The following is a 16,255-nucleotide window of genomic DNA, read 5'->3' as shown; positions in this document are numbered from 1 at the left end:
ATGATTAATTTTCCAAAGACAAAAAAAAAAATCACAAAATATCCGCAAGAGGGCAGCATGGACTTACATAATTAGAAAGCTCTGCGATACGTTCAATAAGAATATTTTTACTTCGCAGTGCTGTAAATTACAAAATTCAAAACCTGCCAATAAATAGTATTCTTCACTAAAAATACCTTGATTTGGTTTTTATTTAAACATAAAAAAGGTTTAGCGGTAAAGTAATCTTACACTACCACTAGCTGCATGCAAATAAAGAGACCAGTTGCTGCTCAACAACAAGAGCGCGCTGCTCCGCCCACCTTTTTCCACCAATCAGCGACGAGGCCGCGTGCGCAGATTCAAACCCGTTTCCGGAAGAAGGCTGGGCGCGAGATTCGGCGGGATGGACAAAAAATGAAACAGAATGAGTGGAAAAAACACACACGCTGAGAACACAGTACTGAGTGACAGTACAGAGGGGTGTGTGTGCGTTCAGGGCGCGCAAGGCTAACACAGAGTTATATTAAGGGATGTTTTACCTTCACCGTTTTGAGATCGCATTGGAAGTATTCTTTTTTTGACTTTTAGCACTTAATAACAAGCATTTTGTAAGGACTTTTTTTCGTTGTGTCGTATTTATTGCATAATTGCTCTCGGGGATGTGACTTTACGGATCTGAAGCTTTTCACGGAAAACAGATACATGTGTGACAGTAGCATGTGTGGATAAATGTCAGCTGTGTGTTTTGATTTCAAGAAGAATTGCAACATTGGATGTTTTAAAGACATTTTCCTTTGAAAAGAACTGGACTTGAACACAGTTGTCATGGCCAATATGAAGTCTCGCAGGTGAGATGATGGATCTTATTTAGTGCCTTGTAAACTTAATCAAAATCAAAATTAATTTAAATAAGCATAATAATTATGTTATTGATTGTGTGTAAATGCACAGATATTATGTTGATGCGCAACTTACAAAACATCGGGAGATCGCGTAACGTTAGATTGTTTATATCTGGAGTTTCCAAGATGAGTTATTTGTGCCGCAACAGAAATCGCTATGGCAACAATAAAGCTCAAAATAATAATACTTTAATACTTAATTGCACAATATCATTTAAGACGTTAATAAATGGTGATATTTAACGTGTTATGACAGTCCGATGGCTTTGACGCATCACGTTGCACCTGCTGATCTACAAGGTTGGTCATGATCCAAAGACTGACTCAAGCGTTTAAAAAACACCTATTTTTTAATTGCTATATCTTAAAATTATGTTTCCTCATGCCAGATGTCATTTATCAAACAGTTTAAAATGTTTAAGTTTAGTTTATTGTGTTAGCCTGAATGCTAGCGGTTAGCCTAGCTGTCCCCTATCGAACAGTACAGCTGGAGTGAACTAGCATGCTAACCGGCTATTTTATAATATCTGAAGTAAAATTGTTCCGAAAATTAATAAATAAAAAAATAATAATTAATAAAAATAAGTTTTGAATTGATCTACATGTGAGAGTGATAACTAAACAGAAATAAGAGAAGGTGCAAGTGCAAGTGGATTATATGGTATTAGCGTTACATAATAACTACATTATTAGACCATCAACATTTATGTGTAACATAGGATATTAAAGCAGATTGAGAATATTTAATCAGTTGTATCTTACTCTTTGTATAAATTTACACATGTTTGTTATACATTTACACTCAAATAAATATCTAGGTATAAAGCCTATAATAGAACCTAATTAGGAGGAATTAAGGAGGGAAAGCATTTCCTATATAATATAATCACTAGAAATTAATATATTATTAATAAGTTAAAAATTGATAAAAACAGATTTGCATATTTAGAGGTAAACAAGAAGTATTAGACTATATATTCATGTGTATTAGAGTTGTAATAAAGGAGTAAGTATATTCATTCAAATTCAATTATGTTTAGGGGTAGGCTTAGTCTTAGGGGATAGAATATGCTGTTTTTACAGTATAAAAATAATTATGTCTATGGAAAGACCCTGTAAAACATGGAAACCCAGCATGTGTGTGTGCACTCTCCCTTGTCCTCTCTTTGTTGCTTTTATATTGGGGGTTGGTAAATTTATGTCACACATTGATGGAAGATATCCGAATGTAATTCCAAATGGGAGACCAGCTGCAGGCCTTAATCTTACAGACTAGGATTGTAGTTTGTTCAGATCCTGTTTGCACGCTTCTACTGGCCGGGCTTTACTTTGGCCTGCCTCCTGACTGAATGATGCAAGCAAATCACCTCTGAAGCAAAACAGGCTTGTTCATCACCTCACCCCTTCCTTGAGGGTGGAGATCATACTAAAGCATGTTTCTTAAATGAAACACTTCATTCATCGAGTGGCTTGTAATACTGAGAGCCAATGTTTCAATGATAAACATGCAGACTGGCAGCAAGAAGGATTTTTGCACTTCCATATTTGTACCGCTTTAGTCAAAGTTGGACTTCAGCCTAAAAATACACCTAAACACATTTGCTCATAACTTTAGACTTTGCAGCAAGGCATTCTGGTAGAATGTGCTGTTGCATATTTCTTTAATGATTGCACTTCCTTCCTTGCTCTTTTAGAAAATCTTTCAGCTCTGAAGCAAATAAGGCTTGAGCTTGGTTTATGTTGATAGTCACTATTAGCATCGGATAAATGGTTTTCCATTAAGTTTGTGCTCCGGTATCCCAGGGAGACTTAACTACCCAGTGCATGGTGTTGATTAAATACTGTCTACCTCACTGCGTTGGTGAAATGTTACCAGGCAACAAGGCATTCCTATAGACTGAAGTCTTGGGGAAAGTGATTGTCACTTTGATTTACTTGTGTGGACATGACTTGAATGTGTTTTTTTGTGTGTGTTTTTGGATAATGGAAAAAATAATATTCAAATAAATTAACATGCAAACTAATGCACTGGAATCATTTGAATAATGCTTGCCTTGAATTCACTTTTGTGGTTTCCATTGCCAGCTTGCAGAGTAATTACACTCAGGCATGTCCTGTTTAACAAGCTGGCTGCTTTTCTAAACTGTTTGCATCTTCTATCTACAGATGAGTGATCATGCTTGTCTGCTCAACGGTTTGTCAGACAGACAGTTTGAGAGTAATGGCTTCTGTGAGACAATGTTTGTCCAAATAGACCAAACAGAAAACTGTGTTTGACTCTTCCTTTTCTGTATTCTTTGTTTGTGTTTTATGGCTGCAGTGAAGATGAGGATGATGAACGTCATTCTACGGACCCTGACAGCAGAGACCCCAAGAATTCCAAAAAGACCCTGTGCAAAATTAAATGGTCCCGGGATGAGGTATTATATGCATGCATTTCTATTTTAATTCTAATTCTTTCACATATAATAGTAATATTTACATATGAAGAAATTAGTTCTTCTATTCAGCTAGGATGCATTAAATAGCTCAAAAGTGACAGTAAAGACATTTATTTTGTTACAAAATATTACTATTTTAAATAATTTTGAACTTTCCTTTTATCAAAGAATCCCGAATAAAAAATATATCATGGTTTCCACAAAAATATTACTGTATTTTTTATCAAATATATGCAGCCTTGGTTTGAGCATTAGGGACTTCTTTCAAAAACATTTTAAAAAATCTTACTGACTGCAAACTTTTGAACCGCAGTCTATGATATTTAAGGTTTCAAATGGGATAATACTTGGGTTTAAATGGGTTTCTGTGATGAAACAGGAAAGGGTGGGGAATTGCAAAGTGCTGTTAGTTCTGCTCTCACAGCCTGCTAGTTGTGTCCGAGGTTGAAAATCTCATGATATCTCTTTCATGCGCAGGATGAGAAGCTAAAGAAGCTTGTTGAGCAACAAGGAACCGATGCTTGGAAATCGATCGCCAATTATTTCCCAGTAAGTAACTTGCTGAATCAAATGCTTAATCATTACTTTTAAAAGCATTTTTAAAATGTGGCTGGAATATTTTAGTGCAGCTGTGAAGTGTTTTTTTTTATTATTATTATTTCACATACATATAAGTCTTTCTAGAGGAGCCAGTTTTCAAAAGTGTATATATTAAAGGATATAAAACTAAATTAAATGTTACTATACTGTACCATACTATACTATACTATTTTACTCTAAAGCATCAGATTAAAGTGCCCCTATTATGGGTAATGAAAGGTTCATAACAGGTTGACATGCATGCAAGGTCAAAAAACACTTTCATTGTCTTATAATATGCATTTATATTTACCTTACTTGCTCAACGATTCGCTCAACGATTCATTTTTCCAAACCCCTCCTTTGCGGTGATTGTTCCGATTGGTCTCATTTTCATTTCATCTCGCCTGTAATGCCTGATAAAGCAGCGTTTGTGAGCGCAGTGCTGCTTTGTGTACAGCGTTACCGGGGAAAAGGCTATTTTACAGCTCCAGAAGCGGCACCTAGTGGCAAAGAATGAATTTGCATTTTCATTCAGACCAATGTGAAAAGACCAACAAGTGGGCGGGCAATATGCTAATGTTTTATGTTGACGTCAACATGAAATGGCTTGGGATCCATTTTAAAAATGACTCGTTTCAATGATTCAGAGTCGACTCTTTATTTTGAGAGACAATAACTTTATACACGGTGCACTTTCAGATTTAAAACTTTGCAGGATGTTTTCATTCACAGAGCTGTGTTACACACTGCATGAAAGGTAATTTTCAAAAATCCATAATAGGGGCACTTTAAGTTCTATCTTTAGACTGAAAAATACTGTTGCAAAGGAAAGACTAGATAGAATTTCAGCAGAGCTATTGTTAAATGCATGTTGTTTTATTAGTGACAGGCCTGTGTGTTAGTAAAGATGTTGTTATAGGTGTATTTGTACTAGCTGCAGGTGTTGATGTGGGATTTTGTTGCACTTTGACAGACAAGGACAGATGGTCAATGTCAGCACCGTTGGCAAAAGGTGCTCAACCCAGAGCTGGTGAAAGGACCCTGGACAAAAGAGGAAGATCAGAGGGTAAGACGAGCCGGGTGTTCTGTGTCCTCAGAGGAAGACAGAGATGGATGAATAAATGGCGAAAGAAGATGGATTTGGGCGGGGTGTGATGATCTCATAGTACTGATTCTGAGTTTTAGAGTGCAAAAGTCATTGTCCTCCTCCTCTACCACCAAAAGAACTGAAAGCTTTTGTTGCAGTATACTACAACACACTGTTTAGAAGTTGCATGACAGCATTCCAGAAAAACTGGCACTGTTCTAAACACAAAAAAAACTCACTTTCTGCCCTATTCGGCTTATAATGTTAATATAAATCTAGAAGTTGCACATAAAATACCGTTTTAATTAGTCAGTAAGACTTTCGTAATGTTTTTAAAAGAAGTCTCTTATGCTCACCAAAACAGCATTTAGCATCCATTACTCCAGTCTTCAGTGTCACTTATGTTCTGATAATCTGTTTTACATCTCAACAGGTGATTGAGCTGGTTCACAAGTATGGGCCCAAACGTTGGTCAGTGATTGCCAAGCACTTACAGGGCCGCATAGGCAAGCAGTGCCGAGAGCGATGGCACAACCACCTCAACCCAGAAGTGAAGAAATCCTCCTGGACCCAGGAAGAGGACCGTATTATCTATGAAGCGCATAAACGTCTGGGCAACCGCTGGGCTGAGATCTCAAAGCTGCTTCCTGGACGGTAAAAAAATATTTGAACTCAAAACCTATGCAGAATATAGAATACCAGTGTGTGTGGGCAAGAAAATGACCTTTACCTTACTGGACTCTTATAGGACAGACAACTCCATTAAGAATCACTGGAACTCCACCATGCGCAGGAAGGTGGAACATGAGGGTTACTTGCAGGAGGGCAACAAGAGCTACAGCAGTGACCCTGGCCAGAAGAAACGCCCCAAATCCAGTCCATCTGTGGAATATCAACATGACCAGAATCAAATGATCATGAGTGGCCAATCACAGGTGATGATTTTAGTTTTTGGTGTTTGTGTTTTTTTGTGAATTTATTTAGACAAAATAGTATAGAATTTTAATAACTTATTAATCTAACAATACATTTTTAACTTAATCTTTTATTTATGCTTAATATAATACACAGCAGATGTGAAGTATTTAACATACAAGCTTTCATATTGTTTTTGATTGGCAGCCACCCAGATATCCGTATGGTTCACATAGTGGCCAGTGTATGGAAAACATTAGTGTCGAGATCTCTAGCTTTATGTCGGTAAGTCCCATGGTGCAGTTCTCACGGCATGCTTCAATCTCCTCTATATCTCTGAACTTCCTGCTTTCTGAAGTCTGTCTTCTCTATTAATTAAAAAAAATCAATGTCATATGTTTGTGTATAATTGTTTAATCTGCATGTGTGTGGTGTGGTGTTAAACTGCTCCTTATACGAATTTCACCAATGCAGTTTTACGAATTTGTATGGATTATAAAATAGCTTTTGGAGCATATTGGCATTATTGTAATGTAATATCAAAGTCCTAAAAAGCATCTGAATCCTGAGTAGTTTTGCTTGGTGAAATTCAGGACCTCATAAAAGTCTCGTGAAATTGTCAGTAAAGTTTGTGTCTCGGTCTCTCTTTCCGCCTCTTCCCCCTGGTTCTTCTTCCTCACAGCCATGCCATGATGACCCAGACAAAGAGAAAAGAATTAAGGAGCTAGAGCTGTTGCTAATGTCAGCTGAGAGTGAAGTCAGAAGACAGTCGGGCCCTCGTGTAAGAAACACTGTGTGTGCGCGTAGAATAGTGCGCTTTAGGTCCCATCGGCTTCCTTCATTCCCATCTTACTCCCCCATACCCTCATTTCTAGCTATGCTGCTTAGTAAATCCTACCCGCCTTCACTGCCTCCCTGCCTCACACCCAGCTTTGGTTTTATTAACTAAAACTACAGCTAGTGACCGCTTTCAGGCATGAAAGCATGTTTTGTTTTTTTATATTTTTATTTTATTTTATTTATTATTTTACTTTATTTATTAATTGCAATATATGCATCATTATATTATCTGAAAATTATATTCACGATAGATACTGTATTCTTTTCTGCATATTATAATTTTATCTTATTATAAATAATATTATTCACCTTGGAGAGTAGCATGTATTGAATTTTTATATATTAGCATATTACAAATATGTTCTAAATAATACATTTATTAGGTTAGGTGAAAATGAATTGCTTTAAATAATTATTCACCGTTTCCTTGTCAGTTGTCAGCAAAAATGCAGCGTATCATTACCATAAAGAATGGATTACTTTTATTCTTTTTTTCAGTTAATATCATAAATGTTTACAAGAGATTTTAACATATGTTCACAAAGTAATATGAAATTCACATATTATAAGTGAAGTAGTGTAGTTTATTGGCTCAGATTTGTCTTAACTCTCCCTTCCACATCACTGCAGTTTTATCTTTGTTTTTTAATAATCATAATTTCTTCTCACCTCAATGGTTTGGTTCTATACAGAATCCAGAGAGCTACTCCAGTTGGTCGGACAGCCTTCCCGATGATACTGTCACCACCGCAGAGAGTATGGAGGACAGAGGGGGCGAGCTGTGTCGTTTAGAGGAGGGCCAGCCTGCTGCGATGCCTCTGCCTGTCTCTCCCAGCAAGTTCCTGGCTGCTGAGGCCAGTGCTGTGCTGTCCACTCTAGAGACCATCCCAGAGTTTGCAGAGACCATGGAGCTTATTGACTCTGTAAGCAGAGAATTACAAAAATCTAATATAATATAATATGGATAGTATATTATCTATAACATAAATAATGTATTATTTATGTATAATATAAATAGTATATTATGGATAATTTTATAGAATATATTTATTATTTTATAAAAAAAGAAAAGTATAATATTTCTGTAATGTATACATGTTGAATATTGATATTGCATTAATATTTTGATCAAAAAGGTTAATTCAGGATGATATAAAAATTTTGGCCGATACAATATAACACATACAATAATAATAGTTCTTTCCGATACCAGTAAGTTGAGTTATTGATTACTAAAAACCGAGAAATGGACGATATTAAAATACTATTCTATTTTGTCTAAATAAATTCAGTCTGAAATATCAAAAACTAAAATCATTTATTTTAAAGGCTACAAGAATTGTAATGTACAATATGGAAACTGTTATTGAATTATAAAAAAAAAAAAAAAACTTTAGGTAAGCTTTAGATGATAAAAAAATAAGGGTAATACGCATGCACAATTAAATATTAATATCGACCGATACTGATCAGCTAAAAAAATATTTATTTTAAATTTAGCCAATAACTAATACAAGACTGTACCTATATTGTGCATCCATAAAACAATAGGTAAATTCATGTTTGTTTGTTTTTAATTGCGTTTGGTCTTAAAAGTGGCACACCCTTAAAGTATATTAAATTTAAAAGAGGCAGTATTTATTTAGGTTAGGTATGAAATTATAATTGATGTTATAGATTTCATGTTTTCCATTTTTCTCAGTTCCCTTTTTAAAGTATTTCTTATTAAATACTGTAAAGTATACTTACATCAATATTGCTTACAATATAATTATAATTTACTCGATTACTTGATTATATGCTGAGTATAATTTACTCGCCATTATAAATTTAGTTCAGTTTAGTAAAATGATATTAAAGATGCATATTTTTACTTGCCATGAAAATGTAAGAAAAGTAAGGTAAATATTTTGATGCTTCAGGATCCTTTGGCCTGGAGTGATGTGACCAGCTTTGATCTCACTGAGGGAGGCTCCTCTCCGAAGGCCACTAACCCCACTGATGTTTGTACGACCCTGGAGAGGTGCACAGAAAGCCTGGCCTATCCAATAAATGCTCCTACTGTCCCAGCGATGAGCAGGCAGTGTGCCGCGGTGAACCAGGGCAAGTCTGTGGCTCTCTCTAACACCTGCATGAACAGATTCAGCTCTCCACCACCGTCCATCATGAGAAAGAAGAGGAGAGAAAGAGGAGATCAGTCACCTGCAGATGAAAGGAGCTGTACTTATATAGACAACAGTGGGAACTCACCAAAAAACACCCCTGTCAAAGGCCTGCCATTCTCACCCTCTCAGGTATGGCTAGATTTATAACACAGAACACCTTTTAGACCACAGAAATGTGTGGAGTCATTCAAAACTTTTTTTTTTCCCATTTAGTTCTTCAATGTGTCTGGTGGTGAGCCCTTGAGCCTCGACAATCCTGCTCTTACATCCACTCCAGTGTGTGGACAGAAATGCCTTCTCAACACACCCCACCAGAGAGAGACCACACCAAAACACCAGAAGGAGAATGCAGGGTCAGGCATTATTCTTTACCTCTGCTGTCTGAGAATACTGAGCTGACGATCTCAGAATCAATAAGTGACTTATACTGTTTTTGTCTTCACAGTTTTAGAACCCCAAAACTCCATAAGAATATTATAGTCCACACTCCAAGAACACCCACTCCTTTCAAAAACGCCCTGGCCGCCCAGGAGAAGATGCACGGCCCGTTAAGAATGGTGGTAAGTCAGAATGAAAAAGCCTTTGAATTTGTGTCATTTGTAAATCATTTGGATAGTTCACCCAAAAATGAAAATCACCCCATGATTTATTCACCCTCAAGCCACCCTGGGTATATATTACTTTCTTCTTTCTGACGAATACAATCGGAGTTATACTAAAAAATGTCCTGGCTCTTCTAAGCTTTATAATGGCAGTGAATGGTGGTCCAGATTTTGAATCAAAATAAAGTGCATCCATCCATCATAGAAAGTACTCCACATGGCTCCAGGGGGTGAATAAAGGCCCACTGAAGTATTTGAAACTTTATTAACCATAAGGATTTGTAAAGAAAAATGCCTGAGGATTTCGATATAAGACAAGAGGAGACTGGTTTTCCTTTGCTCGACAATCTTTTGTGCTTCACCCGTTAATTTGCCTTTTAATATACAATTTTGATATACATATATATTTGGACACTGACACAATTTTCATAATTTTGGCTCTGTATGCCACCAGAATAGAATTAAACTGAAACAATCCAGATAGAATTGAAGTGCAGACTTTAAGCTTTAATTCAAGGGGTTGGTCGGCACCGATAGCCTTGTGGGCAGCGCGCCGACATACAGCACAGTTTCGCTTCGGGCGTCCCGTGTTCGAATCCCGACCTGAGGACCTTTCCCGAACCCGCCCCCCTCTCTCTCTCCCACTTCACTTCCTGTCACATCTGATCTGTCCTATCACAATAAAAAAAAAAAAGGCAAAAATGCCAAAAATAAATTCAAGGAATTACGACAGTTTTTATACACAGCCTTAAGTCTGGAACTCATGGATATCACCAGAGACTGGGTTTCCTCCATTGTGATGCTTTGCCAGGCCTTTACTGCAGCTGATTTGAGCTGTTGTTTGTTTGTGGGTCTTTCTGCCCTTAGTTTTGTCTTCAGCAAGTGAAATGCATGCTCAATCGGGTTGAGATCAGAAGATTGACTTGGCCATTGCAGAATATTCCACTTTTTTACCTTCAAAAACTTCTGGGTTGTTTTTGCTGTATGTTTTGGGTCATCTTCCATTTGTACTATGACGTGACATGCAATCAGCTTTGCTGCAATTGACTGAATCTGGGCAGAGAGTTTATCACTTCAGAATTCTTCCAGCTGCCTCTGTCTTCTGTCACATCATCTCTAAACACCAGTAACCCAGTTCCACTGGAAGCCATGCTTGCTCATGCCATCACACTGCTCCACCATGTTTCACAGATGATGTTGTATGCTTTGGATCATGAGCTGTTCCGAGCCTTCGCCATACTTTTTCCTTCCCGTCATTCTTGGTTGTAGACTTTGACAGTGACACGCCTACCTCCTGGAGAGTGTTCTTCACTTGGCTGGATGTTGTGAAAGCGTTTTTCTTTACCATGGTACTGTTGACCTCCGTGGACATCCAGACCTTTTTATGTTGCTGAGCTCCACCAGTGCATTCTTTTTCTCAGAAAAAAGTTGATTTGGCCACTCCTAATGTTCCTGCTATCTCTAATGGATTTGTTTTGTTTTTGAAGCCTAACAATTGTCTGTTTCACTTGTATGGAGAGATCCTTTTGACTGCATGATGTGTGATCACAGCCACAGCTTCCAAATGCAAATGGCACACTTAGAATCCACTCCAGGCCTTTTACCTGCTTAATTGATGTAGAAATAATGAAGGAATAGCTCACATCTCTCCATGAAATGGCTTTTGATTCAACTGTCCATTTACAGTTGAAAAAGGGGAGGTACATAATTCCTTAACATTTCCTCCAATTGTGATGATATACCCTCAAATTAAAACTCAATGTGCACTTTAAACCCATAGTCATTATATAACTGTAACTTGAATATGTTTTGGTCAACAGTTGAAATAATAAAAAATTGTGCCTGTATCCAAATATATACAGTATGGACCTAACTGTATTACATTGGTGTGTTCAGCCCCAACCACTGGCACTTCTTGAGGAAGACATCAGAGAGGTTCTGAAAGAGGAAACCGGGGCTGACATCTTCACACAAGTGCAGAACCAACCTCAGTTCAGATCTTATGAGGTACCAGCCACTTTCTTACATATTTTTTCTCACAATCTTTCAAATGAGTTTAGTTTAAATGTTCAACAGCTTTTACCTAATGTTAACTCTTCACTTGAACACTAGTTTTTCAACTGTGTCATTTGGGGTTCACAGCAGATGGAAGCTCCTGCAAGGAAAGTGAGAAAGTCTTTGGTATTGGACAGCTGGGAAAAAGACTGTTTAAATGTACAGCTGTTTCCCCAACAGCAGATTAACAACAATGGAGCGGTAAGACCATTATCCTACTTTACAAACTTAGGATGCATCATTAGTGTATTTAATTTTTTGAGTTTGCAATGCTTTTGTTTCCCCTCTTCACGCACCATCTTCGCCCCTCTTTTAGTCTCACAGTAACGACCTACTGACCCGATCTATGCTCATGATGCCATTGACAGAGAGAGGAGAACTGTTGCTCTCCTGGATCGCTGAAGGAATCTTTTTCAATAGTCCGCTCCCTTAGCCCACAGGACAAGAGAGAAAACATGACCCAAAGGAGCCCACCATACCAAACACCTGCTCCGGTAATCCACTCATTTGTTCTGTTAGCATCAAAGGAAAGAAGGAAAGAATCTGATGTGACATTAACTTATTAATATCCGTTGTGTTTGCAGAAACGCATAATTGACTCTTGTTAACTGAAATAAAAATGCTTAAATTTGAATTTTTATAACTGAATGTTTCATTATAAACATTAACAAATTTAAGAGGTTGTGTTTTAGTATTATTTATATACTATTAGAGTATTTGTTTATATTTTTAAATGATCTTTTACTTTACTTTATTTTTTCAGTTTTCATTTTAGTTTTAGCAATTTAATACTTCAGCTTATTTTATTTCAGTTAGCTACAAAGGAAACAAGTTTTTAAATTACACTTTTAATCTAATATTAATATTTTTCCCCCAGCTTAATTTCAAGTAACGAAACCTGTTTTTCAGTTTTAGTTACCAATAAAAACACTTGGTCAAACTCAAATATCTATTTTCATAACCAACAGGCCAACAGCGAGTGGGAGGCGGTGGTTTTTGGGAAAACGGAGGATCAACTGATCATGACTGAGCAGGCCAGGCGTTACTTAAACACCACCCCTACCACCTGCATTTCCAGAGCTCTCGTCCTTTAAACATCACTACTGCACTACAGCAACCCTCCTCTTTTCCTCTATCACACCGACATTTAACCTCTCAGACAATCTGGTGTAGGAAACAGAAACACTTACTATGATGTTTGCTAAACACCTACTGATTATATCAATGTACCGCTTAGGACAAAAAAAAAAACTTGTATGGGAATGTAGTCATATATAGTCAAAATACAAATAGTACTAGATCTGCAGAATTTAGCTAATGGTTTTTAACATAGCTATTTTTATCCATTTTTAGCTGTAGACAGTGTGCTGATTCTTAAGGACTGCTTTTTTAAGAAGGAAAAAAAAATCATATAAATGACATTTTCAGATAGTTTTAAGCTCTTTTTAGAGGATTTTAGAGACTGGTGTTAAGGATTGGGGAGCACTGGCAGTGTTGCACTACTGTGGTTGTTTGTTAGGGTGAGGAGCAGAGACAGTGTTGAGGAGTAACTGGATAGCACTTGCAACGTAATCGTTTCCGCTCCAAACGTAACAAAGGTTCCACCCCGATTATTTAATTTAATTTTTTTTAAGAGTTGGACACTCACTGAATGTATTGTATAGCAGAAATCTGCTAAGTTAACGTCTACTGGAAGGTACCTCGAACATTTTATTTTTGTTTTCCTTTTTTTTTTCTTTTTTTTTTGCTCTAAAGTGAAGGTTGTTAAAATGATTTGTACTTGGAGAGGCGTAAAATCGCTGACTTGCATGTTTGCAACTGAAGTCTAAATCCAGCATCTTCGCTGCTTATGGAAATGTTCTCAGTTTAGCCAAAATCATGTTTGGTACTGATATTAATGCACATCTTGCATTATAAATAACACGTTCCAAGAACAGATACGTAGGTGAGATTTGTTCGTTTAGAGCTGTAGGTTCTATTTATTAAATCTTTACTAATTTATTTATTTCAAAGATATAAAGAAAATCTAATTATATTTCTTTTCTGTTAAAGATTTGACTACCTTCCATTACATATTTCTGATTTCAATAACACTGCCACTAATTTCTTGGCCTGTACAGTAAGTTTAACATCCTTTCAAAGGTTCCGTCTTCTACCAATTGGTTGATTGTAAAAGTAGCAGCAAGCAGCATTCAGCCTCCAAAATGTGGGGAAATTGCACTTTTTAAAAATATTGTATTAATGTTGGTTTGTCATTAATATCTATTGTTTTATGCCCTCTGTAGTGTTTACATATTGTTGTATGTGGGGATTTTTATTGGTGGCTGAATGTATTTAAACATATCATTAACACGGACATGTCAGGACGTCATCCGAAGGGGAAAATGGTGTAAACGTAGTTTCTCTCTCCCACTTTCTTGCTCTGGAACAAATGTTTGTAAGGATTTGCTCGCTGCTACTGAGAGTTACAGCAGGAATGGACAAAAGCACAATCGTTTGAAGGAAGTGTAGGACAATTGCTTTGCTCTCATATGAGGTGAAATGTTGAATTAAATGTCTTGTTTTATTATTTTTTAACATGAGAAGAACCCATGTAAAATAGTTTCAGGTTATACACAATGATAAGTTAGTAAGAGCAAAAGAAAAACCCTGATGTTGAAGGATTCGGAAGTATTAGTGTTACATATTGGGTTTGATCACATTTGTCTTATTCAAATTGAGGAAATTGTTTTGTAAAAAGTTTATTTTTGCTAACTGTTACCCAGATATTGGAATGCAAAAACACCATCTGTATTCAAATAAACACTACACATTGTGTCCCTCACCGTATCTGTGTTACTGAGATTAATTTATTTTGGCTCATGTAACATTGTAGATAACTGTTTAAAATGTCTTTGTTTGTCTTCATTTTACTGTCCAAATGTTTGTCTTGTTTGTTGGTATTTCCTTTTTTCTGTAGACTTGAGGGAAGCAAGAATATGTAGCAAACTGACATGCATGAAACCAAGCAGCACACTTCAACTGACATACTCATTTCTCATGCAGTGTTACGTATTTGACATTATTTTCTTCTGAACAATTATAACCTGCTTTGATATTATAACCAACTCGCAAATAGCCACGTTGTCATTCACATACCTAAAAATAAAAAATATGCTCTACAAAATGTGCCACTTGTGTATTTTTCTTTAGAGGTTGGAGGTTATTCCCTGAAACTGATTCAAACAGTATTTAACTTTTTGACTGACAGCTCTTCCATCCATCCTAGGACCTAATTTTTTGGCTAATAATCAACTTTTCACTCATGTCACACTGCAAAAGACCTCACGGAATCCTGTTCTCTTCTGAAAGCCAGGTGTTTACAGCGGTAATGGAAGTTGAGGTCTCTTGAGTTGACGGCTATCCGCTGTCACCCGATCGGGGGGTGCTGCAGTCTCTGCCCTTGGGGTCTGTGGACTCACACCCTCCCTGAACAACACAGCTCTCCACAGGTCAGCTGCTCTCTCTAAAGAGGCCCACTCGCCCATGAAATAATGTCTTTTGGCTCTATTGTTCTGCATGTCTGTTGGTTTTGCAGGCCCATTCACTCAATTTCCCCTGAATAGAGGGGCGCAAGGCCCCACTGACATGCCTTCTGCTGCTGACGGCCATTACAAGCCTATAACACATGTGCTCTTATATGTTTCTTTCAAATTTAGAGAACACTTTGCTATTGTATTTTTCAGATGGTCAGTGCAAGCTTGAGAGATGTCAAAGGCCCATTGGGGATAAATTGGTTGGCTGGTTTGGGCTTTTGTACAGTGCACTGAGTGCTTGATGGTTACTGAAGCCATTTTGGCTCAACAAAACAAACACCTGTTGTATTCTTTGACAGTGATGTGTAAATTTAGAAGGAACTTTAATCTTTAGGTTGAAATCTAAGCCTTGACCTTGATTGATGTGATTATTGGACTATGAGTAGAAAAAATATACTCCGCATTTACTGGCCGGCTTATAAAATTACTGTAATAGTTAACTTATGTGTGTGCTATTTGTGATGGCTAAACACGGGTCTAAAATATTTATTGTAAATGTATATTCATGTTTTATTAATTGATATCGAGAATTATGACCTTTAAAAATCCGTATCTAGTAATAACAAAAAGTGAAGTCATGGAAATTCAATAGCTAAGTTAACTAGCCTAACGTTAACGTTACCTCTTTTCGTGATGAATCTACAGCGACAATTAAAAACAAAAAAACATTTATCTAATATTTTTCATAATTACCAGAGTCAATGTGAATTTTCAGTCGTTATTAATGAGTATGCAATACATATATAAATAATGACAAGAAAAAAAATGTTCCGATTTACAAGTAAACAACTCTTATGAACTGATTCTTTTTTAATGAATCATTAACACAGCTAAGTCAATTCCGTTTGAATCATAAACAAATAACTCTTTTGAGTCGGTTCTTTTAATGAATCACTCAAATAGACTGGCAAACGACGTACAGTTCCCGCTTGGCGAATTAACATCTGACTCACTGGCTGTTTTGCTATTTTTAGTGATGTCCTGCGCAAAATTAAGCCATTTTTGTGTACTTAAAGAGATAGTTCACCCAAAAGTGAAAATTCTAACATTTTACTCTCATGTTGTTCCAAAACTGTTGCCTGACTTTCTTCTGAATAATGTTGATAACC

At 36.7% G+C, this 16,255-nt stretch overlaps 1 protein-coding gene across 1 annotated transcript; it reads left to right on the top strand.

The window, feature by feature from the left end:
- Positions 1-339: 339 nt before the first annotated feature.
- On the top strand, positions 340-14,686 carry mybl1 (v-myb avian myeloblastosis viral oncogene homolog-like 1). The gene is given in 17 exon segments (XM_058765909.1): positions 340-830; positions 3,205-3,304; positions 3,803-3,874; positions 4,881-4,973; positions 5,428-5,648; positions 5,743-5,929; positions 6,117-6,194; positions 6,592-6,690; positions 7,442-7,672; positions 8,672-9,043; positions 9,128-9,267; positions 9,360-9,474; positions 11,413-11,523; positions 11,659-11,772; positions 11,888-11,940; positions 11,942-12,065; positions 12,540-14,686. Coding segments are annotated over 17 exon segments (2,259 nt in total). The 5' UTR covers positions 340-807; the 3' UTR covers positions 12,666-14,686.
- Positions 14,687-16,255: the final 1,569 nt, after the last annotated feature.

This window comes from Onychostoma macrolepis, chromosome 24 (assembly GCF_012432095.1).
Source record: "Onychostoma macrolepis isolate SWU-2019 chromosome 24, ASM1243209v1, whole genome shotgun sequence".
In the NCBI taxonomy this organism is placed as follows: domain Eukaryota; kingdom Metazoa; phylum Chordata; class Actinopteri; order Cypriniformes; family Cyprinidae; genus Onychostoma; species Onychostoma macrolepis.
The sequence above is the reverse complement of the archived record's forward strand: the minus strand, read 5'-3'. Positions and strand labels throughout refer to the sequence as shown.